The 27,979-nt window shown below is 47.7% G+C and overlaps 2 protein-coding genes across 12 annotated transcripts in view; one reads left to right on the top strand and one right to left on the bottom strand.

Annotated features, from left to right (window-relative positions):
- Nucleotides 1-4: 4 nt before the first annotated feature.
- Nucleotides 5-21,893, bottom strand: DGKA (diacylglycerol kinase alpha). 10 transcript variants are annotated; one of them, XM_082741699.1, is made up of 26 exons: nucleotides 20,861-20,970; nucleotides 19,074-19,403; nucleotides 16,707-17,401; nucleotides 16,177-16,321; nucleotides 15,668-15,741; nucleotides 14,996-15,125; nucleotides 14,671-14,745; nucleotides 14,168-14,217; nucleotides 13,733-13,807; nucleotides 13,438-13,557; nucleotides 13,210-13,324; nucleotides 12,274-12,362; nucleotides 12,025-12,144; nucleotides 11,730-11,828; nucleotides 11,433-11,516; nucleotides 11,147-11,220; nucleotides 10,915-10,989; nucleotides 10,416-10,501; nucleotides 10,235-10,324; nucleotides 2,218-2,378; nucleotides 1,905-1,969; nucleotides 1,574-1,664; nucleotides 1,094-1,292; nucleotides 868-988; nucleotides 615-675; nucleotides 5-343 (listed from the first exon to the last, which is right to left on the bottom strand). In XM_082741699.1, the coding sequence occupies exons 3-26, from the start codon at nucleotides 16,827-16,829 to the stop codon at nucleotides 260-262; spliced, it is 2,406 nt and encodes an 801-aa protein (XP_082597825.1). In that variant the 5' UTR covers nucleotides 16,830-17,401; nucleotides 19,074-19,403; nucleotides 20,861-20,970; the 3' UTR covers nucleotides 5-259. The 10 variants fall into 10 exon arrangements, with proteins under 10 accessions (XP_082597825.1, XP_082597830.1, XP_082597823.1 ...); XM_082741704.1 differs by having other exon boundaries at nucleotides 17,298-17,401; nucleotides 20,861-20,937; XM_082741697.1 differs by lacking the exon at nucleotides 19,074-19,403 and having other exon boundaries at nucleotides 20,861-20,971.
- Nucleotides 21,743-27,979, top strand: part of PYM1 (PYM homolog 1, exon junction complex associated factor) — a 22,762-nt gene continuing 16,525 nt past the window's right edge. The window contains exon 1 of one of the 2 annotated variants that reach the window (XM_082741778.1): nucleotides 21,743-21,832. In XM_082741778.1, coding sequence (XP_082597904.1) covers nucleotides 21,811-21,832 — 22 coding nt within the window. In that variant the 5' untranslated portion in view covers nucleotides 21,743-21,810. Of the gene's footprint in view, nucleotides 21,833-23,975; nucleotides 25,078-27,979 lie in introns of those variants that run through there. The other variant, XM_082741777.1, reaches the window with a different exon arrangement.

The raw sequence follows: 27,979 nt of genomic DNA, 5'->3' as shown, positions 1-27,979 counted from the left end.
CCAGTGTGGGGAAAAAAGTCATTTTATTCAGATGAGGCACTTTCAGTGTGTGTGTGTGTATGTGTGTACACGCACGCGCATGGGTGTATGTGTGCATGGGGAATAGTAGAGGTGGTGCAAGGATAATAAATACCGTGAGGGTGGAGGAAGACTCCCCTGAGCTGGCAGGAGGGCGTGGCAGCAATGTACAGAGCCTAGGAGTAGAGTCCAGGAACGAAGAGGTGGGTTCAAGGCTGGCTTGGAGGCTGAGGTGTCCCCCTCAGCATAAGAAGCCAAAGAAATTGGAGGAGCGAGGGGGTGGGCCCACAAGCATGGGCATCTGGTTCTTGTGGGTGATCTTGATCTGGAAGGGAAGGGGTCAAGTTCAGAGGCAGGACCTGGTTCCCTTGGGACTAGAGCAGTAGAGATTTGAGGGTAAATCTGTGGGGTGTAGGGGACTTACCAGGGTCCTAGAGAGGCCATGGCAGGAAGGCCAGGGGCTAAGAAACCGTGATTTGGGAAGAAAGATGCACAGGGGAACTTGAGATGGGATGGAGTAAGGAAGCTGTGGAATGCAGGTTTAGGATCCATGAAGCTTGAGGGTTCAGTTTTGGGCAGGCGAAGGCAATACTCACCGTACAGGGTGTCTGCATCCAGGGTTCTCCATCAATTTGCATGGGGAGGGTTTTTGTGGTGCTGTGGGAAGCCAAGGCAGATTGGTGGAGATTTCTTTACCAACTGAATACAAAACTGTTTCTTAGCTTGGTTGAGAGACTTTTGTTACTGAGGAAGATCTCCTAGTACAGCTCCCCCCTACTATCCCCATGACCCTTCTGCTCTCCTGGCCCTCCTCCTTCCCTCAGAGCCCCTGGCCAGAGTTTTCCTTACTGGAAGGTGATTTCAGAGCACTTGGCCAGCCGATGTCCAGCATTCTTGAGCTTAGTATAAATCTGGCCCATCTCAATTGCACCCTCCAGCCCTACTACTTCCAGCCGCTTGTCGCTTAGGTCTGTGGGTAGGAAGTAAGGAGATGGGTTTTGTAGGAGCAACGTACCTCCAAAGGGAGCCACACCTTCCCCTTAGTCCTGCCCACTCAGCTCCCAAGGCTGCTCACCTGGTACGCAGGTTTTCAGGATATCTGGGTCAGTGATGACTTTAGCTGTAGTGCCTAAGGCCTGGTTGATCCCATGGGTATCTCCAGGAGGTCTCTTGGTGTCACCCCAGAGGTTGGAACCACCATGCATGCTAGGGATGTTCAGCACAGCGATTCCTTCTAGTGACAGGCTGCTCAGATCCAGTGGTTTCCCACAGATCTGAGAAAGAGGAGAGCATAAGTCCTTCTCTCCTGGCATCATCATGGACACCACTCCTCCCCCCACCAGATGACAAACTGGGAAGGCCAGGAATTGGGGGTTTGCAAAGGATGGCAGGAAATAGGGACCAGTGTATTGAAAACCTGGGACATTGGGACTGGAGAGCTGGGAGGTTGAAGTAATAGGTTTAAGAATAGGGGAAGTTCTTGAGGGCACCTATGGAGGGAGAGACTACAATAAATAAGTGAGAAGCATGTAGGGTTGGGTCTCATCATACCCACCTCGACTGTCAAAGACTCTTCCAGCTTTTTGCATGTTGAGAAGATGGATTCAGAAGTGGCAAATTCAAAGTACCATAGCTTGTTCTTCATTCTGTGTCAGTGCCAATATAAGGCCCAAGAGGAAGGGGACAAGTTACACAGTGCTGGCAGGGGAAGGCTAAGTGACAGGGAAGGACATCAACCTCCTGACTCCGGTCCTTAGGGAAGAGGATGGCTTTGGCTAAGGGGCTTTTCAGAGGTGCCACGGATCATGTAAGTGCGCTGAGTCAAACTTGGCCACAGCCTGGTCCCTGCCACTGTGTATGTCCACCCCCACCCTCCTTTCCCTCACCTGCTGTTGAACTTCTCAGGATATTTCTCTCGCATGATGTGGAATCGGTGAGCAATAGAGGCATCCTGGGGAGTTCAGGGCATGTAGGATCAGAGGCCTGCCTCCTCTCTCAGCACAGAACACTCTCTTTAACTCCCCCATTCGGTAGCAGTATGTCCCATGGCCTTTTCTTGCAACTCTCACCACTGTACCCCACCCACCATTTCCCTGTGTCACAGCTCCCTTAACCTCTACCTCCTCTTTCTAACCAGCTCTAGCTTCTTGCTACTTAACCCATATTTCCTCCCTAGCCCCCATACCCCACTTCACTGACCACACCAATGGAGAAGTAGTTATTGATGATTTGAAAGGGGACTGGGTCACTCTTTTCTTCAGTTTGTTGAGGTATCACCTCCACGGACCATCGATCCATATGTACCACCTTACTCATCTCTAAATCCTTGAGGATCTTCCCCAAATTCTGTCCCTCATATCCTAAGGATAGGGGAGAAGACAGATTAGAACTGAACCAGGGGTCTCAGAGGGCCCTTTTCTCAGCTCCCAACCCGATAGATTCCTAGTGATCCTCTGCCCTGATTCTGCAGACCAGACCCTCCTAGCCCCAGCCAGTGCAACAGTAGGGTATGGGACACCTCCGTGTCTCAGTTGGTTAAGCATCTGCCTCCGGCTGAGGTCATGATCCCGGGTCCTGGGATCAAGTGCCACATCAGGCTCCTTGCTCAGTGGGGAGCCTGAAGCTCCCCCTGCTTGTGCTCTCTCTCTCTCTCTGACAAATGAACAAAGTCTTGAAAAAAAGAAAGAAAGGGTAGGGTTCTTTGTCCTAAGTCCCATAGCTCTCTCTCTCTCTCTCTTTTTAAGTGTAAGCGCTATGTCCAACATGGGGTTCAAACTCACAACCCTGAGACCAAGAGGTGCATGCTCTACTGACTGAACCCGCCGGGCGCTCCTCCCATGGAGCAATCTTAAGGTCAGCCCCAGCAGACCCTTTTCTCCACACTGTCATAGAGAGTCCAAGTTTCCAATGTGTGTATGCATCTAACAATAAAACCAAAGTTCATCTAAAAGATTAGAGATAACAGCCTGGAAAATACAAAATGCTGAAAAAGATGAGTGATTAATAAGGAATCTCTCTCCCTTTCTCTCTCTCACACACACTTTCTTTCCCTATTCTACCAGAGAGAATGCAGCAGGCAGCAGTGGAATCAAAACACTGTGACACTGGCACAATGAATAGAATAAAAAGTTCAGTAGTAAGGAACAGAGTGCCTACAAATAGCCTCAAATATATATACATGGGAATTTAGTATATGATGGCATTTTAAAGACAGATTATTCAATAAAGGGTGGTGGATGTAGAAGTCACTCCTTATACCAAAATAAATTCAAGACGAGCCAAAGAATTTAAATGCAAAAAATGAAGCAGAATTTGGACTAGCAGAAAGCATGAGTGCATGTTTTTGAAATCTGTGAGTGGAAAAGGCTGTTCTAGAGCATAATACAAAACTGGGAGCCAAAAAAGGAAAAGACTGATAAATACAATTTTAAAAAAAGATTTTATTTATTTATGCATCAGAGAGAGAGAGAGTACAAGCAGGGGGAGTGGCAGACAAAGGGAGAAGCAGGCTCCCCACGGAGCAAGAAGCCCTGTGCGTGGCTCAATCCCAGGACTCTGGGATCATGACCTGAGCTAAAGGCAGAGTGACTGAGCCACCCAGGTGTCCCTGGTAAATACAGTTATATTAAAATTTAAAACTTCCTGTGGCTCCTGGGTGCCCCAGTCCGTTGAGCATCGGACTCTTTGTTTTGGCTAGGGTCATGATCTCAGGGTTGTGGGGTCGAGCCCCACATCAGGTTTCATGCTTAGTGGGGAGTCTGCTTGGGATTCTTTCCTCTTCCTCTGCCTCTCCCCCCCAATGCACGTGCACTCACTCAGTCTCTCTCAAATCAACCTTCTTCTAATAAAGATTTTATTTGCTTATCTGACACAGGAAAAGAGACAGTGAAAGAGGGAACACAAGCAGAGGAAGTGGGAAAGGGAGAAGCAGACTCCCCACTGAGCAGGGAGCCCCATGCGGGGCTTGATCCCAGGATCCTGGGATTACGACCTGAGCCGAAGGCAGACGCTGAACGACTGAGCCACCCAGGTGCCCCAATAAATAAATAAATAAATCTTTAGAATTTAAAACTTCTATATGGTTAAATAAACACACACCTAAAAAAATACAAATTGGAAAAAGTATCTCTAGCACATATAACAGGCTAACTTCACCAACATCTGAAAAATGCTTATAAATCACTAAATCTAGAAAGTCAGTAGAAAACGGGCAAATAACACAAATAAGCCAATCACAGAAGAAGAAATACAAATGGCTAATACGCAGATTAAAGATGGTCAGTATTGGGGCACTTGGGTGGGTCAGTCATTTAGCGTCTGCCTTTGGCTCAGGTCATGATCCCAGGTCCTGGGATGGAGCCCTGTACCAGGCTGTGTGTGTACAAGGATGTTTGCTGAGGTACTCTCTAAAACAACAAAAAATTGGAAACAGTCTAAATGCCCTTTAGCAGGGGAAGGTTATATAAATTATGGCAAATTCATGCCAAGAAATAACATACAACTGTTGAATTTACAATGTAATCTATATGTACTAACACGGAAAGATCTCCAGGACATATTATTCAATGAAAAAAGAAGTCCCAGGGGCGCCTGGGTGGCTCAATGGTTTAAGCCTCTGCCTTCAGCTCAGGTTGTGATCTCAGGGTCCTGGGCTCGAGCCCCTCATTGGGCTCTCTGCTCAGTGGGGTGCCTGCTTCCCCCTCTCTCTCTGCCTGCCTCTCTGTCTACTTGTGATCTCTCTGTGTCAAATAAATAAATAAAATCTTAAAAAAAAAAAAGTCCCAGAACAATCTCTGTAGTATGTTTCCATTTATGTTTGCTTAAAAGTTGTGTGTGTGTGTGTACATATAAAAACTGGAAAATGAATACAAATAGAACACAGTGATTATTTTGGGGGAAGGACATGGGATTTGGTAGGGAGTAGAGGGAGGAGATCTATATGTGAACATTTACATACTTTATTTTGTTAAAGTCTTTTACAGTGAAAATGTACTGATATATTATTTGTGTAACTTTTACTTATTTCTTATTTGTAAAACCTTTTTAAAAAGATGTTATTTATTTATTTGGCAGAGAGAAAGAGATCACAAGTAGGCAGAGAGGCAGGCAGAGGGGGAGAGGAAGCAGGCTCCCTGCTAAGCAGAGAGCCTGATGCAGGGCTGGATTCCAGGACCCTGAGATCATGACCTGAGCCGAAGGCAGAGGCTTAACCCACTGAGCCACCCAGGCGCCCCATTTGTAAAACTTTTAAAAAGGAAATAACTAGTCAAATGTAAAATGTTCACACTCTTTGAGCCAGCAATTCTAGAAATATCACTTAGAGAAATTCTCACATCTGTGTGCAGCGATAGATGTGCAAGGTGTTCACTGCAGCATGGCTGGTAATAAAAAACTGGCCACTACCCAAATGTCTATCAATAGGGGACTGGTTAAATAAATTATGACATAGTCACACAACGGAATACTACTTAGTAGTAAAAAGAGTGAGGTAAATCTGACTGTACTGAAATATAATGATAACCACAATGTTTAGTTTAAAAAAAGAAGAAGAACATCAATAGAATGATCTCATTGTTTAAGTACATATTAGTATGTATCTAGAAAGAAAAACATGGAGGAATAGATTCCAAAACTTAAGGGAGTAGATCACAGGGAATTTTTTTGGCATTTTTTTTTTAAGTTTTTTTTTTTTTTTCAAAGATTTTATTTATTTATTTGTCATAGAGAGAGAAGCGAGAGCAAGCACAGGCAGACAGAGTGGCAGGCAGAGGCAGAGGGATAAGCAGGCTCCCCGCCAAGCAAGGAGCCCGATGTGGGACTCGATCCCAGGACGCCGGGATCATGACCTGAGCCGAAGGCAGCCGCCCAACAAACTGAGCCACCGAGGCGTCCCTTTTTTGGCATTTATATCTGAAATGTTTGAATTATTTTTTACCACAAGCATGGATTATTTTTGTAATCAGGAAAAAAAAAGATTAAAAAAAGTAAGTCTCCACTTTCTCATATTCCACTGATGGTTCAACCCAATGTAATTTGCCTTTTGCCATGCCACCCTGCTGAAACTCTTCTGGAAAAGATTGCCAATAATTCCTGCCAAAACCAACAGTATATCTTTAGTTCTTTTTTAACTCATGAAACTCATTTGGCCTCTAAAATGCCTTTCTCTAAGCTACCCTCTCTGACTATTCCTTCTTAGTGTCTTTGGCATGCAGAATAGTGATCCCTTAAAGATGTCTCCAGCCTTTTAAAAAAATTTTTATTTCAGAGAGAAGGAGCACACACACATTCACCTTTGTGCGTGAGTACGGGGAAGGGGCAGAGGGAGAGGGGAAGCAGACTTCCTGCTGAGCCAGGAGCCCAGCCTGAGATCTTCTGACCTAGAGATCATGACCTGAGCCAAAACCAAGAGTCAGACATTCAACTGCCTGAGCCACCCAGGCGCCCCTGAGTTCTTTTAAAAAAAAAAAAAGATTTTATTTTTAAGTAATTTTTACACTCAGTGTGGGGCTTAGAACTACAACCCCAAGATCAAGAGTTGCATGCTCTACTGACTGAGCCAGCCAGGTGCCCCAAAGAGGTCTACATTCTTATCTCCAGAGTCTGTGAATATGTCGCCTTTCATGGCAAAAGAGACTTTGATAATGTGATTAAACTAAGGATTTTTAAAAAGAATTTTATTTATTTATTTGACAGACAGAGATCACAAGTAGGCAGAGAGGCTGGCAGAGAAAGAGGGGGAAGCAGGCTCCCCACTGAGCAGAGAGCCCAATGTGGGGCTCCTTGGACCCTGGACCATGATCTGAGCCGAAAGCAGAGGCTTTAACCCACTGAGCCACCCAGGCGTCCCAAGGATTTTTTTTAAAGTAAGCTCTACACCCAACATGGGGTTTGAACTCTATGACCTGGAGATCAAGAGTCCATTCTCTACTGACTGAGCCAGCCAGCTGCCCCTACTCTAAGCATTAAGGACTTAAAAAAAAAAAAAAAAAGATTTAATTTACTTATATGACAGTCAGAGATCACAAGTAGGCAGAGGCAGGCAGAGAGAGGCAGAAGCAGACTCCCTGCTAAGTAGAGAGCCCTATGCAGGGGTTGATGCAGGGCTTGATCCCAGGACCCTGAGATCATGACCTGAGCCAAAGGCAGAGGCTTAAACCACTGAGCCACCCAGGCACCCCGGCATTAAGGATTTTTAAGTGGGGAGATTATCCTGGATTATCTGGGCAGGTCCAATATAATCACAGGGGTCCTTATTTATAAGTGAAAGACGAAGGTAAGAAATAAGTGGATGGAAAGCAATGTGACAATGGCAACAGAGCTTGGAGTGATAACGCTGCGTGTTGGAAGCAATGCCATGAGCCCAGGAATACAGGCAGGTTCTAGAAACTGGAAAAGGCAAGGCAAAGAATTCTCTCCTATAGCCTCTAGAAAAAACACAGCCCTGGGGTGCCTGGGTGGCTCAGTGGGTTAAAGCCTCTGCCTTCAGCTCAGGTCATGATCCCGGGGTCCTGGGATCGAGCCCCGCATCGGGCTCTCTGCTTGGTGGGAAGCCTGCTTCCTCCTCTCCCTCTCTCTGCCTGCCTCTCTGCCTGTTTGTGATCTCTGTCAAGTAAATAAATAAAAAAATCTTTAAAAAAACAAAACAAAACAAAAACCCACAGCCCTGCTAACACCTTAATTCTAGCACAGTGGGACCTATTTGGGATGTCTGACCTCCAGAACTGTAAGATAATAAATTTGTATTGTTTTAAGCCACTGTTTATATTGATTTCTAATAGTAACAATAGTACATTAACACAGACATCTTTAATAATGGATTTTCCTCTGCTCAACAGTTAAATAGGGTATTTAACTATAAGATATTGCATCCTTGTCCCTCTTCTCTTCTTTCCCTGAGGTAACCCATTTACTCTCAGGATGTCAGTTATCTCCTAGGAGCAGATGACTCTCAAACATGTATCTTTCTAATACCTATTTGTAACTACTCAGCACACATTTCCTTCGGGGTGCTCCACTGACATCCCAACCTAACATGTGCAAAATGGAATCGATCTTCCTAAAACTGGTTCTCCTCCCCTATGCTCTATCTTAAGTGGTATCCCATATGCTCATTCCACAAATCAGAAAATGTCCTAGACTTGTCCTCTCATCCTCCACAACCCATTGGTTACCAAGTGTCATGAACTGCACTGCTGTTGTCTTTGCTTGGGGGTTCAGTGTCTTTGGACCAGACTATTGCAATACAGGTAATTTTTTATCCTGTCTCCTTCCTCCAATCCACCCTCCACAGAGCTCCCATTGTGGTACTCCTTTCATCTCTTCTGCAAATCTTGTGATTTTTTTCAGTATCAACACAAATTTTCAAAAACAAATTTAGTATTGTATTTATATCATTATTTCATGATTTAGGCTGAGTTGGCAGAAACTACTATGACAGTCTCATTTGCAGAACACACAGTAAAGACCCAAAATACATAATTTCAAGGGTCTAGTATTTTAAGTCAACACAAAGTTAAATGATGAAGATTTAAAAACTGGCCAGGGGCATCTGAGTGGCTCAGTCTATTAAGTGTCTGACTCTTGATTTTGGGCTCAGGTCATGATCTTAGGTAATGCGACTGAACCCTGAGACGGGCTCCCGGGCTCTGGGCTCAGCAGGGAGTCTGTTTCTCTCCCCCTCTCTCTCCCTCTTCCTCTGTTCCTCTTCCTGTCCACTCTCTCTCTCTCAAATAAATAAATCTAAAAAAAACCCAAACTGGTAAAAAAATTGGTTCTATGCTTATATACATTTATTTTTTAAGATTTTATTTGAGAAAGAGAATGAGTGAGAGAGAGAGCACAAGCAGGGCGTAGGGGCAGAGAGAGAGGGAGAAGCAGACTCCCTGCTGAACAGGGAGCCTGACTTGGTGCTTCATCTCAGGACCCTAGGATTATGACCTCAGCCAAAGATAGATGCTTAACCAACTGAACCACCCAGGTGCCCCTAATATGAGATTTAGATTATAATAATATGTACTCAAAGATATTTCTACATTCTGGAATAATACTTTATATACACAACAGCTTTTTTTACATATGTATATATAGAAGACATAACTTATATATGTAAGTATATGCAAATAGGCATATATATGCCTATTTTTTCTTTGAGTTACATTTTTCATAAGCTCAAGAGTTTTGTATGGTTCAGGGTTTGCACATTCAAATGCCTCAGCAGCTAGAAAGGTGAAGTGAATGAGTGACTAGCAGAGAGCTGAAGAGATCGTGGTAAACTAAAACATGTAACCCACTTCTTAGAAATAGGCAAGGTTTAAAAAATTCAAAACACTGCAAGCAAACAATGCAAAACAATACAAATCATTTCTGTGGGCTCTCTGCTTTAAGTACAAAACTCCTCAGCACAGCATTCATGACCCTCCATAATCTGGACTCGGTTCAACTCAGTCCTTCCTCCCCACATTCCCACCTTGTACTGCATGTCTCACTCATAACCAATGGCTCACACTCCCGAATGCATGCACTACCATGCTGTTTGGTGGCTCATTTGGCCTTACACAACTTCTTTCTAGAGTGCTTTTCAATTTCCTTAGCAGACCCCTATTCTATAAACTTTTGCAAGATCTCCGAGCTGGACTCTGAGTCCAACAGCCTCAAAAAAAGACAACTCAGACTCAACCTGCTCCACCCTGACCTATTTATCTACTAGACCATCCTTTGAACTCTTTCTTTTTGAAGGGAGACCAGAGTATATTTAAGAAACTGTTGCAATTGACTTAGGAAGAAATGATTATAAATGAATGAATGACCGACCCCTGATTAACTGGCTGAGTGGCTGAATGAATCACGGCCAAGATCCCTGCTAGCTTCATCACTGAACATCTGGTTTAGCTCTTTTACAACCTTTCTTATTCCCACATTGTCCTCTGTATTTCTGAATTCCCTGAGCCCTAAGAATTGGTTGGGAGAAACAGAAAGATATTTTTAGGTATATAGGGAAGAGGACTGTCACCCTGACCCTTCTAGGTTCAGACTGTGGTCTTTGCTTCATCCCAAGCTTTCTTCCTTGGGGACAATCCACTTTGGTAACCACCCATCTGTGTCCCTCTTCTTCCCCAACCCTCTTTTCTATAACAATGCCTAGACACCTTCTCTATGTGCCTTTCCTTTCCTACCCAACTCCCTCCTTCTCCCAGGAAAACAATTTCTAACCACTTACCTCCTCCCCATCTTAGGCAACGAGCCAGATCATTTCCAGTGCCCAGGGGCAACACAGCAACAGGAGGCACAACAGGCATGTTGGCTTTGTCTAGGAAAGCAGGTCAGGGGATGGATGAAGGGAGTTAGCTCTAGAAGGCCAGTGCCCCAGTGCCCTTCCCAGAGCCCCTCCCTGTACTGACCTATGGTCTCTAGAATCCAGCCTACTGTGCCATCTCCACCACACACCAAAATCCGGCAACCAGGGACATCCCTGAAGAATCTGAGCCTGAGATAAAAGGGAAGAGAGAAGATGAGGAAGGACAATAGCATTGAATCTACCAACTCCTAGACAGGCAGATTACTTCTTATCTCTTATTCTTTAGGGCCCCCTTTCCCTTTGTCAAAAGACTTGTTTCTGTTAAGGTCAGAGAAAAAAATACAATTGGGAAAGTTATAGCCACTCATCAGTGGTTAGGGAGAAACTGGTATTTTCATGTTTTGAGAGCAGAACAAAGTTGAACCAGAGAACTCAGGGGTATGGGGATACCCAATGACACTAGTAAAAAGCAGCATTCTGGATTCTGCTTTCTTGGGGTTCCCTAGCCCTGTTCTCCCAACATGTGTTCTTCTCTGCTCTCCTCCAACATACACAGGCAGACACATACAAACACTACAATACAGTCCCCAACCTATACTCACCCTGGCTCAGGACCGTCCTTTAGGAGATTGAATACCTGTCGAGGATTGAGTAGATACTGGAATTTCCAAAGCACCCTGTATGAGGGAAAAAGGAGAGTTTATGGTAGGGGATGGACAGTCTGTACTCCACCCTCTTCATGTCCTTCTCAAGGTGCCTCCTCCATACACACAGATTCCCAACCTCTATGGTCCTCCTTCTCCAACTTAGAAGACCCAGTATGTCTCTTCTCACCTCTCCCCCTGCTTCCCGCCACTCTTAGGGTTGACAAAGACCAGAAGCGGGTGGGTGTTAGAAACAGGGTCAATCTGCATTTGGGAAGAAAAAACAAAACAAAACAAGAATAAGGAAAACAGGATTTTCTCAGAGTTAAGGTGGGCCCCAGAGACAGTGGCAGAAGGCTAGCCTGTCTCCAGAGATGCTTGTGAGTCTTGTAGAGAACAAGTGCATTCCCCACCTTTCCCACTTCATTCCCTCCTATGAGGGCTCCAGCCAAGAAAAACCCACCCCCTTCATGTACCCGCAGAGCCTCAAAGGTGCTCAAATGTAAGTCATCCATAGTCTTCTGGCTCGTTTTGCTAGTTTTACGCTCCTGTCCAGAGGCCTAGAAAGGGAGAGAACCAAAGGGAAAGAAAATTGGATTGTATGTGAATCCCTAAACAAATAAGGGTCTGACTCGAATCCTGAAAGTATAGACTCTCTGCTATAAAGGGCATGGCATGCGTGTGTGTGTGTGTGTGTGTGTGTGTGTGTAAGTGTGTTTAAATCAGGGATGCACTCCTCCTGTCCCCTCCTAGCCACTGCCTAAGGGTCTCACCAGGACACTGGGATAGATGGAAGATGGAGGCAGGATGTGATCCCGGAGCAGACCACAGTCACACTCATGACCCATGGCTTGCAGGCAGTCATCATGAATCTGAAAGACAAGGTGGGTATGCAGACATCATGGAGGGAACCTGTCACCTCTCAACTCTGAGGGTCTGGTACTGGAAAGAGAGTCCTTGGGAGCAAGGGCAACTGTGGCTATGAGAGAGCAGCTGTCAGGGAGACCAGCACAGAGGGTAGATTAGGGCGGAGCCCCAAGGCCGAGGCTGGAGTGCTCCCAAACTGACCTCTAGGTGGCACCACACACAATGCAGTCCAACCAGACTGTGGTAAATGCGGATCTTCTTCTGACAGCGGTCACATCGGCCAGACTCACAGCCTCCTCTCACCCACACGTGTGACTGGACCTTGGGGAGAAAGACAATCCCTTGTCCGAGAGGGTCCGAGCAGAGACTAGGGGAAGGGCTGAGGGCAGCAACTGGCTAAGGGCAGGGCCAGGGTGCGGCTGGTATTGGGGTGGGCCTGGGATCACTCACACCAATGTCCTTCCGAGACTTGGCATAGGTGCTGACTTCACAAGGCAAGGCCTTCATGGCACACTGGTCATGAACGACGTACTTACAGACTGGGCGAGAAGGAAAAGGGTCAGAGACTTAGTTACAGCCCCTCCCCCATCTCTTCTTTACCTGCGTGTAAGGCGGGATTATTCACTTAAACAAGACATATAAGCCCTTGCTGTGACAGTGTGGGGGCTCACCTCCAAGACCTGTGCCTTTTGCTCACTCTTCCCCGTGAAAGAGCAATGGCTACCCCATGCCTACTCCCACTCCTTCTAAATGCCAGGAACTCAGTTGGAAGATGCAAGGGAGGCCTAGATTTTTTTTTTTTTAAAGATTTTATTTATTTATCAGAGAGAGAGAGGGAGAGAGAGCAAGCACAGGCAGACAGAATGGCAGGCAGAGGCAGAGGGAGAAGCAGGCTCCCTGCTGAGCAAAGAGCCCAATGTGGGACTCGATCCCAGGACGCTGGGATCATGACCTGAGCTGAAGGCAGCTGCTTAACCAACTGAGCCACCCAGGTGTCCCAGGGAGGCCTAGATTTAACAACAGCAATAACAATAATAATAGCTAATTTTTATTGTAGACTTAACAGTATGGACATGGCCCATGTGAAATACTTTTCTTGCATCCACTTATTCAATGCTCATAGTACTCATTTTCAGTCAAGTACACCTTATTTTAAATTGAGGCTTAAAGATGTTCTGTGGCTATGCTGTACACCTGAAACTAATGTAACATTACATGTCAACTGTACTGAAGGGAAGGAAGAGAAAGTTGTATGGCTTTCCCACTTAACTAGCCAATGGCAGAGCCCAGGACTTGAACCCAGATTTCTCGAAGATCAAAGCAGCATGCTCCTGCAGGTAGCTGGGCTGTCCCTCTGCCCCCATACCCCCCGGCTCCACCACTCACGGTTACAGCTCAGTCCCTGTTTGCCAAGACCAATGCTGGACTCGCACAGGTTGCAGTAGACTGGTCGGGGGAACCTCTTAGGTCTCCACAGGTGCTGTCCATTGTCCTTCAGAGTCTGGGAGGACAAAGTAGATGCTAGGGAGAGCCTGAGCCCTTAGAGCACCAGCCCTTGGCGCACACAACCCAAGGCAGCTATCTTACCGTTCTCCACAAGTCTCTCCTACTTACCATCTCCAGCCCCAGCAGCACTAACAATGGCACGGTGGTGGCCCCTGCCCGGAGCCACTCGGCCAGGGAGACAGAGCCGCTGCCATCATAGTCGATCTCTTTCATCATCTCCTGAAGAATCTGAGCCGGGAATGGAGGGGACTTTTGGTGTGGTCTGACACCTCTGCCCCCTAGGACATCCAGCCCAGCCATCCTCACCAAGGGAACCCGGCCGCCTGTCAGAAATGGCATAGATAGATGCAGGATTCACTAGAGAGAAGGCACAAGGAGGGACATGAAGGAAAAACTGCCTTACCGGCCTCAGCTCAGACACATCCCAATCCAGGTATTCAGCCACTCGCATCATCTGTATGATGATTCTGTCCACTTCCTGGGGGCCAAGAGGTAAGAGCCACAGCCATATCCCACCTCACTACCACCATTTAAACTCTTTTCTAGAAATCAGGGTTCCTGGGCCACCCAAGAGCCACCTCTCATTCTCAAGTATCTCTGCCAAGTAAATGAGTGTGTATGTGTGTTGGTATGTTTGCAAGGCAGCCCCCAATTCATGTCTCTAGCCTCCTCTTTAAGGAGCCAAGATCTGGGGACCCACTCCCAAATTTAGTCCTGGAGGACTCAGCTTCTCCCTCTAACTTCCTCTGCTTCTTAAGATCCTGGAAGAGTTGGGACAGGAGGGCACAGACAAATGGACACATACTCCCTTGGCCAGCATACAGGTCCCCCAACTCACTGAGCTGTCCAGGATCCCATTTCTGTCCGTGTCGTAGAGCTTGAAGGTGACTGTGGGGTGTTTTAGGGGGGCCAGGGTCAGTTTGTGAGGAATACCCCCCAAATTCATAACAGAATACAGGGGAAATAAAGAAGTGGGAGACATCTTTTAGATGAAGAGCCCAGAGCCTGGCACTGGGACTGAGAGAGGAGACAAAAAGGGAGGGGAAACAGGCCTGGATTCAACCCTTGGTGAATCTAATAGGGGAGACAGAACACACCTCCCACAACCCCAGAAAAACCCAGGCCACCCACATAAAAACATACAGGACATGGGAACTGGCGTGGCATTAGGGATAAGAAGTCTAGGGAAACAGAGGAAATGAGCCCATACTCTGGCTCCACCTTTGTCTGGCCCTGTCAGCTTTTAGGAGTCCTGAAAAAATGAGGGAAGGAAGGCTGGGAAATACCCCCTCCCCTCTACTCTCTTTTCTTTCCTTCTCCCAGTCTAGGATGGCAACTCACATTCTAGCTTGTCTTCTGGCCGGCCACCCTCCAGAAGGGAAAAGTAGCAGGAGACATCACTGAGATACACCACATCTGGTTACAGAAAGGACAGTAGATCTGAGGTTAGGGGTCTTCTCTCCACTCTGGCTTTTCTCTTTTCCTTTGTTCCAACTCTTCCCTTTAACTTTCCTCCCTCCACCTCCTAGACCAGAATGGCCATCCTTCACCTCTCTTCCCCAACCCTGTCTCCAAAATGTAATTCAATTCAACTCTCACCCCAAAACCCATACTACTTTGATTTTTCTTCTGGAAGTCTAGCCCAGTCCCACCTTCATGACCATACCATTTTTCACAGTGTCTTCTAAGTGACCCATCTTGAAGGACTGAAACAGTGCCAGGCTTAGGTGATTGGGAACGTTATCTGCTTCCAGATAGATTTTCAAAAATTGCTGGAATCCCTCGTACCCAATGGCCTATGATGAGAAGGGTAAGCATTACCCTGGGGAGTGTGCAGGATGGGAGGCAGGGACTGAAGAACTAGGAGTAGCAAGGACAGAGACAAGTGCAGGGCTAAGAAGTATCCAGGGCAGACTACGGTTTCTTCTCAAGGCTGAGTCTTCAATTAGAATCTCTTGCTTTGGGGCGTCTGGGTGGCTCAGTGGGTTAAGCCTCTGCCTTCGGCTCAGGTCATGATCTCAGGATCCTGGGATCGAGCCCCATAGTGGGCTCTCTGCTCAGTGGAGAGCCTGCTTCCCCCTCTCTCTCTGCCTGCCTCTCTGCCTACTTGTGATCTCTGTCTGTCAAATAAATAAATAAAATCTTAAAAAAAAAAAAAAGAATCTCTTGCTTTCTCCTATAGCAATAGCTGTGGTAACAATGGACACTGGGGTATCTAGAGGGAGAACAGAAAGGGGAGGGCCCAGAATAATCCCTGGAAGTTGGGGATCCCAGTGGAGTAGCAAAATCAAAGATGGGAGGAGCTGGGCAAGGAGAGGATTTCCCAGTTGCCACTCACATCTCCTTGGAGATATTCAGCCATGTCACCATCTTCAAAGAGCTTTAGGACATCACTGACCTTGTTGGTGGAGTCTGGGGTATGAAGAGGATGAGAGAAGAGCATTAGTCTGGTTGGACTCTCCCTGCCCTCTGATGGAGTCCCACCCAGACATCCAGCAGGAAAAAAGATTCTAGTCAAATGAAGAAAGAAGAAATTCTAGGAAGAAACACAGAAATGCAGAGAGAAATATCGGAAGACTAACATTTCAAATGCTCCAGAGTGGTACCTCTGTTTACATCTCTTCTCTGAAACTTGGAGCAGGCATTCGAGATTCAGAGAAGGTGGGTGGAAAGCAGAGACCACAGACATCGCCCCATCTCCCTCTCCTCTGTTTCCCATATTCCCTGGCATTACGTCAGAAGCCAACTGGCTTAAGACCACTGGGGAAACGAGGGGAAGGGGGGATGAGGAGTAGGGATTGTCTGGGATAATTTTTCCCGAACTTCAGGACAGAGAGGAAGACTCACATTCCATGTACTTCTGCAGCTGGGCAAAATCATTGGGGCTGATTAGGCCCTTCTCCTTGGCCATTTTTCTTTTTTTCTTAAGGAAGACCAAAAAGGCAGCTTGGTAGTACTTCTCGCGTCTGAACCTGCGCTTCCGAGTGTAGGTCTGGAGGGAGATGGGAAGAGTATGTGGTGGGAAGAGCCATCTGTCTGCCTGACTTTGCTTCTGTCTGCTCCATTAATTCTTCACTCCCACTACTATTTCTGTTCTTTCCTTGTCTCTGAGTCCCTCCCAAGTCACTTCCTTTCCCCTTGTACCTCTCCCCTATGTCTGTCTCTCCCTAACTGAGTCTGTCCTCTGTGTCTGTTTCTCTGACTCATCTCTGACTCTCTCCCCTCCATTTCTGGATCCTTCTCTATCTCTCTGATTTCTCCCCAAATCTGTCGTGATTCGTTTCTGACTCTCCCCATCCCCTTCTCTTCACCCTCCCCCCACCTGGTTTTACCAGTCTATATGTGTTTCTGTGGGTGTGTCCCTCCCCCGTCTCTACCTTTTCTCCTGCCACCCTCAGTCTCTGCGATCTCTCCCCTCTCAGATCCCGCAGTCCTGGTCCTTCGGCCCTTCGGGTGGTTCTCACTGCTTCTGTGGCACGCCTCCCCGGCCACGATCCCATCTTGCTCCGCCTCCAGCCTCGGTCCCCAGCCCGGTTCAGCCACCCACTTCCCGAACCACCCACGCCCCTCAACGACCTCTAGCGCGCTTCTGACGCGCGACACAGAACCAGCTCTGGCCAGGTCCCTGGCCCCGGTCCCGCCTCGCCAGCGCCCTTCAGAGCTCCACCGGGGAAGGGCGGGGACCCAGGCGCGCGGAGATTGGGAGGAGGTAGGGGAAGAAGGCTCTGAGCATCTGCCTCGCTTCCCATTAGTAGGAGGGTGAGCTGAGCGCGGGAATCTCAGACGCGGGGTTTTCCTTGCACCCTGCTAGGTTAGCAGTGTTCAAGGAGTCCTAACTTGCAGCTAGAAGACCCAGGGAGCAAGGAGGAGCCATCACGTGGATCACAGTGCCCAATGGCCCTGGGGCCAAGTCTCAGAGGTCAACTCGACTGGATGATTCAGTAACAGCAATAGCAGTAATATCTCACACTGGCGTAGTACAGCAGTGTTTAGGAGTCCAGCAGAACTAGTCAGTCATATCTGGGTTCTGTTCTTAGCTCTGATACGGCTGTGTGACTGGGACACATGACATCTGTAAAATGGGAAGAATGATTCCTATCTGCCACTGCTGTTGAAGATTAAGGCAAATAACGTACAAAAAGTACCCAGTATGACACCTGCATACAGAAGGCCTACAAGAAATGGTACTTATTATTGTACTAACAATTACAATTAGATCTTATGAGATAAGAAATTCCTGGTAGAGCCATTCTTCACAGGAAGAAACTGGAGTTTGAAAAGGTTGGGACTTCCCACGGCAGGTGATAAGTGGGAGTCAAAGCTCTACCCCAAGAACCATGTCATGGGGCCCCTGCCTGTCTCTGTCCTCCTCTTGTTCCACTCTCCCCTCCACACACTGCCTTCTGATCTCACTGCCCTCCTTTCTGTTCCTCAAGCCAAGTTCTCCCCTGCTTAGGGCCATGAGACTTACTGTTCTCTCTGCCTAGAACAGCCTTCCCCACTCTTGGCAGAGCTGCTTTCTTGCCTCAGCTGAAGCGTCAGCTCCTTCAAGAGACCTTCCCCGATTGTTCCCTCCCAAAGCACCCCCCCCATCTTTGGCACAGCAGCCTCCTTTGTTTCCTTCATAGAACTTACCAAGAGTGGAAATTACCTTGCTAATTTATTTGTTTCTTTGTTTACTGTTTGTCTTCTCCTATCAAAAGCTAAGTTCGATGAGGGCAGGAATTGTCAGTATTGTTCTCACTATATCCCCAATTCCTAAGCCTGTGCCCAACATGGTATAGGTCCTCCATATTGTTTATACAAATCATTGTGCAAAGTTAGGGAGCCATAGGTTCGAAAATATTAGTCAAATATGCTTAAATGGGATGCCAGAGTATCCATCCTGACAGGAAGAGGAAATAATTTGTAACACATATAGGAGGTGCTAAATAGATATTTGTTGAATGAATGAATTTTGCTAAAAAGCACTTACTGTGGCATTCCATCTGGGGCTTCTGCCTCTCTTTTGCCCAGTTATTTAGGGTTTGTTGGGTAAGGCTCAAGGAGGCAGTTAGGGCCTACAAGAATTTCCTTTCTGATGGTGCAAGAATCTTCTTTGCAGACTCTGCACTTGGGACATCTCTGCTGTCCACATCTATGTAGTATACCATTCCTCCTCTGCGGGCTCTCTGGGAACACTAAAAAGGGGATCCTAGGACACTGATATTCTGGAGAAAGGACTCCATCCATCTGGCTCTTTTCAATGACTATAATCCAACTTCTACTGCCAACAGATCTAATGAATACATAATAGTCTTAGGGCTAATTGGGCCTCTATGACTTAATTAGTCTCTCTGATTACCCCTGGGGATTCTTAGATGGCTCCAAGGTTCTAGGAAATGAAATCTGAGAGAGAAAGTGACTAGGAGAGAGCAAAAGAGGGACGATGAACAGGAGAGAAGACACATCTCTCTTTTCACATCGACCCCTCCTAGTTCCCCCAGATCTTGCATGTAATTTATAGTAGAATTTAAGGGAATGGACTTTTGAACTAGACAGGCGTGGATTAGAATCCTGGCTCTTGGGTGAGTTATTTCATCTTCCTGAATCTGTTTCCTCATTGGTAAAATGTATACCTGGAGAAATCAGTCACAGCATGGAGATTAGGTAAGATAATACATGCAATAAACTTAGGTATTGTAAGGCACAGAGGAAGCAGTTGTATGGCACAAAGAAAGAATTCAGTAAATGTTAGCTCTTACTTTTGTTGTTGTTGTTGTTGTTATACAAAGGTGGTTCATGGCGAAACACATCTGGACATTAGGAAAGATGGTGCCAGGAAGTCATCAGTTCAAGGGGCTCTCAAGAGCAGGGAAGCCCAGTCATACCCTTTGCCCCATTGTGTCATCTCAGGCATAGACATGGAGTATTGAGATCCTGCACTCTGCCTTTGGGAGGGTGAGGAGGTGGCTAGAAGCTAGACTGTCAAGGTCCAAGGACACCTCTGGGCTGGGACCTCAGACAAAGGGCTCCTGGTATCTTTTCAGTTGTCCTCCTGAGTTGTCTCACCAAAAGTTTTGCTGCCCATGTTGCTGAAAGGCATATAAACTGTTAGGATCCTGGACCCTAACAAACCGTAACAAGTCCAATTTTGTCCTCCCTGCTCCATCCCAGCCCTGAGGCTATAACCTGGGCTAGTCCAGGCGAATGCCAGGGTTGGGCGGGTGAGGTCTGCTGCCCGCCTGCCAGCTATCTGTGACTCACTCTTCCTTTCCCTCCTCTGGCTTCCCTGCCCACCCCTACCAACCTGAGGTGAGAAAGTAAGAAGCTGACTTGGAGGCAGAGACTCCTGGAACATCCTCAGAGCTGGGAGGTACCAACTCTCACACTTTTCAGAGGAGGAAACTGAGGCCCAGACAGAGAGCCACAATCTCAGGATCATACCCAAATTCCAGACATCCTGTCCTTTGTTCATTCCATTAAATTGTAGCGCCTCTACTTTCTAGATCTTACTTTAGACAGTAAATACCAAAATTGCTCATAACCAAGAGATAAATATGATTTCCAAGGCCAGTGCCAATATTTAAAGTTTCCTTTTTCACTTCAATATTTGTCACTCCCATTCCAAATCATATAAATTCATCATTACTCAAGAATCAGCTATGCCCCCAGAACATTCAGGCTGACCCAGCAAGAATCCCAAGAGGCAGGTCCAGGCCTGATTACCTGGACTTCTGAATCTCTTAACCACAACAGGGCCTGCATCCTCTTCCTCTTTCCCAGGACCGAGGGAGGGTCTATACTTTCTTGCCCATCCCTGTTACTTGTCAGTGGCCCTGGCAAGGGAATAATTAGCCTTGAAGTCTCAAAATTCATTAAGCCTCCACAAACACTGCAGATGGTAATGTTGCCTGATTAAAGGTATGTGTGTGTGTGTGTGTGTGTGTGTGTGTGTGAGAGAGAGAGAGAGAGAGAGAGAGAGAGTATGTAGTACAGGAGGAAGTTACGATGTTGGCATGGTTGGGGGATGTGGGCTCATAGTAATGAGGCTGAAGAGATGCCCAGTAGTAGTCACATTTCTTCCTCAGTAAAGCTCACTTCCCCCATTTAGAGGTGAAAAGTGGGATTCAGACCCAGGTAGTTTCAGAAACTTCCCGGTGACAGGTGTGGAAAGGGTAGGGGTGGGAAGTTGGGCACCAGGAGGCCAAAGAAGAACCCCTGTGCACCCCCCGCAGCGCTGTGGAGGTTCCAAAACGGACTTCGCTTGACTCGGGCCCCTAGGAGCCAAGCTTCACCATCCCTCCGAGTGACAGGGGGGATGGAGGGGAAGGTCTGGGGGAGACGCTGCCTACGGAGCTCTGGCCCAGCTCTCCAGCTGCACCCCGCGTCCTGGCGCAAACCCTTCTAGCTACCCGCTCCAGCTGTGGGGCTTCCTCCTCCGCCCTGCAGCCCTACCCCAGCCCGGCGGCGGCCCCTCCCGCGGCCCCCGCCCCCTCCAGCTCCGGGGTGGGGGAGGGTGGGAGGCTCGGGGGTCGCGCGGGGTCTCTACCTTGCCTGCGGATGGCGCGCGGTGGGAGCTGGAGCGCCGGCGCGGGAGCTGGAGCCCGAGCGGGGCTGGAGGGGACCGACCAGGCAGGCGCGGCCGCCGCGAGGCCGCCCCGTTCCTGACGACACAGCTGCCCGCCCCTCGCCCCGGCCTGGCCGCCAGCGCCCAGTGTCCGCGCCCCCGACTACGGGAACTCCGGTCTGGAGAGGCCCCTGTTTCCAGTTCACCAAGCTTGAGCCGCCCCCCCCACCCACCCAGTATCTCCAGAGCTCTGGCCTGTGCCTCTTTCTCCATATCCTGCGCTTCTCATCTTCCCGCCTTGGGACAGCTCGGTTTCTATCCATCGTCCAGTCTTACTAATCAACCCATAGCCTCTCCCCTCATCCCAGCCCTGGAAGGTCATGATAGAGGGCAGGGCCGCTGATGGCATAGCTTGGCAGGGGCCCACCCAGGCAACGTCTGACCCTCTCCTAATTGCCGCCATCCAGGGATTTCCCTCCCCAACTCCTTTCCATCCACCACTGACAGAATTCATACTCAGAAGATTCCACAGCAGCAAGCCCAGAGTCCCAGACACTGCATCCTGAGATACAAATGCCTCCTTCCTCCCATGGGCTCCGCAGTGTTTAACACTATTTGAGGCCCACCTTTGCCTCTAGGTTTTTCACCCCTCTAAAACCCAAACCCCAGAGGGCTCAGACTTGTTTTCCCCAATATAAGTACACCTCCTTCTCTCAAGACTCAGGGCCTTCCCTTAATTCTTGGGTTGTTCAGGTGCAAGGAGCACTCAGGTCGGTGTCCACTCTTTCTCCATGCTCTAACCCTCCCACTTTACCTGCTGACCTTGGCAGGTGCTGTAAAAGGCCCCTGCCAGAAGTAGGGGTGAGAGAAGATCCTTTCAGCTCCTCCTGTCTGGAATCTGTTTTTGAAGTTGTTAAGGCTCTTGGGGCAGCATGGATGATGGCGGGACTGACGGTGAGTACAACGGAGATAGACGGAGGCCTAGGACTTACTGGTAGGAACTGGGGACCCAGGCATCCTCCTCTCTGGCCCCGCCCCAACCCAGGCTAACCCCCTCCTACCTGTCCTTGAACTAGGGCACAGTAACAGGGCTTGAGTTCCTGGAATCTTCCCTCTTACACCTGGTGATAGAAGAGAGGGGGAGGGAGAGCTCTGACTGGAAGGTTGTATTGTGTGATGTGTGTATGTGTGTGTATACACACATATCCACACACATAATATAGACATACTTTTGGTGGGGGTTGGAGAGAAGACATGACTACATGAGGCCCTCTAGTGGCAATGAAGGGATCTAAGCAGTTCTTGAATGTTTCCATACAGGCTTGTTGGAAAAAACCCTCCATTTTTATCAGAAATGTAACTGCTGAGAAATAGGGCTTGGGAGTATTGTTGTACCTGAACTGGAGATCTGAAGGAGGCAGGGGTTGGAGAAGGTCTGTCTCTCTGCTCCTGTCTGCCAGTCTTAAAAAGACAAGGGCCATGCTATTCCCATGCTTTATCTCCCCTTCCTTTTTTTTTTTTTTTTAATTATTATTTTAAAGTAATCTCCACACCCAACATGGGGCTTGAACTCACAACTCAGAGATCGAATCACATGCTCCACCCACTGAGCCTGTCCGCTACCCATATAACCTCTTTAGTCATAAGGAATCATAATCTCTTGAAGGCCCATTATGCACTAGGTCCTGTGCTTAGTTCTGTAGACAGCCAAAGACGTAGCACAACTTAAGGACTGCAGTAAAGAGTGGCTTGGTGTGTGTGTATGTGTATGTGTAAAGCCTCCCCACTCTAAGCTATCCTAAACATACAAAATATAAGAAAGAACAAGTCTCCTAGCACCTCTTGCAGTTTTCTCTCATCTAGAATGATACTAAACCTTAAGGCACTCAGCTTTGCTTGCAAACAATGCTAGTGGTGATAACACATTACATATACCTGTGTTTTTCACTCCATCCTTGGATATGTCTCTACTTGCACTTAAATTGCTCCTGTTAAGGTTTTTTTTTTTTTTTTTTTGAGACTTCAAAGTGGGGCCCGGGGTGATCTCTCTAAGGAATAGGATGAAATCTGTCATACCCAAAGCTTCTTTGTGTCTTCTTTAAGATCTGTGGTCCATCATACATCGTCAGTTATTGGTGAGGGTAGGAGGGGAAGAAAGGCCAAGAAACATCTAAGGAGGAGGCGTATAATGCCTACTGTTCCAGGTGCTCATTTCTTTAATCAACCACATCACAAAAATCAGAAAGAAAGAAACCGCAATGAACAAAGGGAAAGGAAAAAACAACAGCCTTGTTCTCCCCAGCCTCTTCTTTCTCCTCTTCCTTCACAGGGTGTGTGTTTGTGTGGGGTGGGGGGGCACATCCGGGGCTCAGGGCTGGGTCCCAGTCAGGTCTGCTGGGAAGACAATTGAGTTTCACTTCCTGTCCAACCCAGAACAGAGGCAAAATGTCTAGCGGCACAAGGGGAGGGAGGGTTAAGGTTGGTGGTGGACAGGGGCCACTTTAGGATTCACTTTTGCAGAAAGGTGCAACATATCCCTCTAAAGGTTTAAGCCCACACTCTCACCTGTGATAATCATTAGTAACAAGGCTAAGGACAGGATGCTGACTCAGTGAGCCCGAAGCACATTGTTGAAAGAGAGTAGGGGTTAAGAATGGCAGTGTTAGAACACTTGCAATAAGTGTGTATGGAATGCAAATCAGTTTTAAAACGAGTCTTTTTGAGACCTTTGAGTTGGGCCTCTGGTGGAAGTCAGAAGGTAAAGCATGGGATGGAAGACAAGCTGTGACCTGAGAAAACTTCAAAAGCTTCATGTCAAAGCTTTAGGAAGTTCCTGGTCAGTCATTACTCTCACCTTTTTATTTTTTAAGTGGGCACACAGCTAGAGGTAGTCACTAATATTTGCCCCTCTCTACGGGTTCCAGCGGTAGAGTTGGACATTAGCCTAAGCCAAAGTGGGAAATATGGAGGAAGGTAAAACAATCAAAAAGGGGGGGGAAAACCCCACAAAAAACAAAAAACAACGTAGTTGGGAGAGCCAACACCTGAGGAGAGGAACCTGCAGCCGGCCACTCCCAGGCTGTAGGGTAAACTAGTTTAGCAGGATTTAGCCCTTAAGGAACGACAGTGGCTGAGAAGAGCGGGGGAAGGAAAACACTAGGGTTCCTCTAAAGAATAGGGAGGCACGGGGCGGGCCGGACTGCAAAGGGAGTGACCATACAAGCCCCGACTATTGGCGAGTTGCCCGGCTTTGGATCCCCAGCGCCCGTGCTCGCTTCGGCAGCACATACACTAACATTGGATCCCCAGCGCCCAGACCTGGACGAGGTTCATTAGAATATTAACTGGCTCCGCCCCGAAGCCTTCACTCTGCCCTCTGACCCCGGGGCCCTGCCTGAGGAGGTTCCCGGGGTCGAAGGCCAGAGCAAACTTGGTCTGTCCTCACCACGCCGCCCGAATCCTCGCGGCCGCCCCTAGGGCAGGGCCAGCCAGGGCTGCCCGCCCAACCCGGCCCACCGCCTCCTCGGTCTTGGAAATCGCCAGCAGCCCTGAGGCTTTGGGGACAGGTGACCGACCGGCAGCACACTCTGCCTTGCACGCCCCTCTCGCGGATCTCTGTCCCGAGGGTTGAGCTGGGTAGCCGAGGGCAATTGACACGCGATTTCGACCGCCCCACTTCCTAAGAGAGGGTCAGTTGGGGGTCTTCCATTCACCCCTGACAACATTGGTGCGCCCCAGTATGTTCCCAGAGTTTGCGCGCCCCATTCCCCAAGCCGCTCTGGGACCTCGGTGCAGGCTAAGGCTTGAATATTCTGAGTTTTCGGCCCCACTTTCCGGGTACAGGTGGGCCTTGCCCCCTTTCCCTGGAAGGTCCTGGATGACGGAGAGGGGCCGTGCCTCGGAACTTCTCTCGGCACCCAGAGGACTGCTTTACACGGAGAAGGCACCCAATATTGGTATCCGTGGCAGTAACAGAGCCTACGGCTTTTATTTATTGAAGTCTTTAGCTTCTTCTACCTTCTGCCTCTTCCACCTCCTTCCACGAAATGGTGTACTCTCCCTTTAAGACTAAAATGGTGGCTGGCTATGATCGGGACTCCACTTCCGGTGGGGAGGGGGGCGGGACCCCAGCCCGCTCACGCCGGAAGTGGTTTGCGTTTTCAAGATGGCGACTCCCTATGTAACTGACGAGACCGGCGGTGAGTGCGGGAGGCGCGGAGCCGCTTCTCCCCGGGCTCTCGGGGCAGGGGTTCGGACTTGGAAAGGGGTCTGTGCCCCGCCCATCCCGGGGCCCCTCCTTTTGCCCCGCCCTCCGGACCGCCTTCCCCATTCATTCTCTCCTATGGGGTGTCACCTGCGCCCCCTTCTGGTCTCGTGTTTGGGGGTCTCTGCTTCCGGTCACCCAAACCCTGGGGTCCTTCAGTGGAAGTCCCTGCTCCAGAACCCTCACGGGCCCTTAGTTTTTCTCCAGTAGCTGGCGATCCCATATCTCTTGGTTTCTCCAGTCTTGGGAGCTCCTACACGCTCAGTTCCCTCCAATTCTAGCTTTTCCTCCTCTGTTCCCCTCCCCCATCTATCTGCTGTAGCTGCCTCCTGCCCTACCCCAGCTTCGTTTTGATTCTCTTTCTCGAAGTTGTATCTGTTAAAGATTTCTTTATTGCTATATAATATTTTTAACATTCTCTTCCTCGTCTTCAATTTTGGGTCACTGAGGTTCAGAGGTGTGAAGGGAAGAAGAACCTAATATAACTTTCTGCTTGAGTTTTCTTCCTGATGGCATCACTCTTCTGTATTTTCTCTGGTGGTGATGGTGATAAAAGTTGAGGGATCTGAGGAGGAAGAAGGCAAACAGGAGGTGTCTAGTGTGGCCTCTCAAGCCCTCTGACAAATTCATAGAATCCATTGTTACTTCTGGTTAGAGAAGAATTTCTGGCCTGGCTGATTGAGGTGCTGAAGTGTCCGTTGTGTATGGAGGTCTATGTGTTGAAAACTGAAATCAATGTTTTCATTCTGGTTTTGTCCCATCCTAATTTCCTCATCTTTAGAAAAATGTGCATAGGAATATCTACGTAGTGACGATCAAATAAGATAGCATATGTAAAAGCAATTTATAAAATCTACAAGGCAAGGTGTTAACTGTTTTTTGTAGCCTTCACTTGTGTATGTGCATCTTCTGTAGAACTGACTCTGTATGCTGTGTTTTAAAATGTGCCCTTTATGCTTCTTGCTTTGCTACCTTGCATGTTCCTTACATCTCAGCCCACCTCTCCTATGGTATTTTAGGACAAGCCAGGTCTCTGCTGTTTCTCCCCAGCCTCACATTTCAAAGTGGTACACAGAACCTCTCTTCTCCAGTTCTCTACTCAGTGGGTCCTTCATCTACTGGCTCCTTTTAATGTGTGCTTTGAAAATATTACTCATTGTCCAGTACACTTTTCTTTATTTTTAACTATTTTCTTTTTAAGATTTTTTAAAAATTTATTTATTTGTCAGAGAGAGAGAGAGAGAGCACAAGCAGGCAGAGTGGCAGGCAGAGGCAGAGAGAGAAGCAGGCTCTCTGCTCCCATGTGGGACTCCATCCTAGGACCCTGGGATCATGACCTGAGCAGAAGGCAGCAACTTAACCGACTGAGCCACCCAGACGTCCAACTATTTTCTTTTTAAACTGATTTCATGAAAATCCAGGTACCACGTTTCACCCTACCCTCCTACTAAGAGGTATCTTCTATTCTCTGTGGCTATGTAGAAGAAGGAATCACACTGCTTTTTTGCTTTCTCTTACTATTTCTAGATCATTAATCTACCATGGTCTCTCTAATCTTTATGGAAGGTATCGCCATGCAATTATAGCATTTTCTCTAAAACCTCAGGGCCATCATTTATTGCCCACAAGGGCCCAGGACTATTGCATCACACTTTTTCCTCCAGTGTTTCTTGCTCTTATTCTGTGTCTCCAGCATCTTTGGAATACTCTAATCTTATAGTTCCTCAGCACAAGATGGTTGACTGTCATTTGTATTTTTTTTTTCCTTAAGTAGGCGTTGCTCAGTGTGGAGCTTAACTTGAAGCTTGGATTCACAATCCTGAGATCAAGACCTGAGCTGACATCAAGAGTCGGTCTCTTAACCAACTGAACCACCCAGGCACCCCTTCTTTGTATTTTTAAAGTAGCTGCACATCAGGGGCGACCGGCTGGCTTAGTCTGTTAGGGGTTCCACTCTTGGTTTCAACTCAGGTGGTAGTCTCAGTGTCTGTGAGATCCAGCCTGGCATCAGGTTTTGGGCTCAGCACAGTCTGCTTGTTGCTCTCCCGCTGCTCCTCCCAGTGCTTGCTTGCTCTCTCTCTCTCAAATAAATGAATAAATTCTTAAAACAAAAAAGTAGCTGCACAGCAGAATCACTGTAATCGGGACTTCCTCTGTGACACTGCTTCCCCTTTAGGTGCTCTCCATCACTTACTTTAGCCTCTGTACCAGTTACTTTTTCACATCCTATTTCACATACCTGTTTCTGGTATCTAGAGAATCTGCTTTTTGCCCTTCTTCGGTTCTTGACCTTTCCCATTTCATTACATCTACCAGTACCTTCATGACTACCTTTGATGCTGCTCTGCTAGACCTTGGTGACTAGCTACTTTGATACTATCTTCATTGCTTTTCTTCGTTTATTTTGATCTATACTTAGCAAGCACTTTTGTTATCTTGCATCATACCCATCATCTATTTTCTTGGCTTCTAATGTCTAGGCCATAGCACATGGCTAGAGAAAAAGCACAAAACTAGCACATTCAGTATAATAAAACTTAGTGTTAATTTCTGCCAAGATCCTGGCTTCTCTGCAGTTCTTTTTCCTTTGCTTACATTCCGTCATGGCTTTTTTCCCCCACCATGGCTTCACTGCCCCCCCCCCAACTTTCTGTTTCATTGAAAAGTCAAGGCCTATCATTTCTTTCCTGTTCACAGCCTGATTTCTTGAGTAACAGGTCTCCACATACTGTTTTCATTTCCTTACTGCTTATTTGTCCCTTAATTCTTTAGTTTTGTTTCTAGTGCCACCCTCTTTTCCTGGTCGCCTATTCTCTTTTCTAATTGATGGGCGAATA

This window comes from Mustela nivalis (assembly GCF_964662115.1).
Source record: "Mustela nivalis genome assembly, chromosome: 7".
Classification (NCBI taxonomy): domain Eukaryota; kingdom Metazoa; phylum Chordata; class Mammalia; order Carnivora; family Mustelidae; genus Mustela; species Mustela nivalis.
The sequence above is the reverse complement of the archived record's forward strand: the minus strand, read 5'-3'. Positions and strand labels throughout refer to the sequence as shown.

Excerpts from the sequence above, each read along its gene's own strand:
- DGKA (XM_082741697.1), bottom strand. The coding sequence starts at position 16,829 with ATGGGATCGTGGCCGGGGAGGCGTGCCACAGAAGCAGTGAGAACCACC. Across the intron at positions 989-1,093 it reads CCTGAAAACCTGCGTACCAG|ACCTAAGCGACAAGCGGCTG; the intron begins GTGAGCAGCCTT and ends TCCTACCCACAG. Across the intron at positions 344-614 it reads GGATGCAGACACCCTGTACG|ATCAAGATCACCCACAAGAA; the intron begins GTGAGTATTGCC and ends CTTCCCTTCCAG.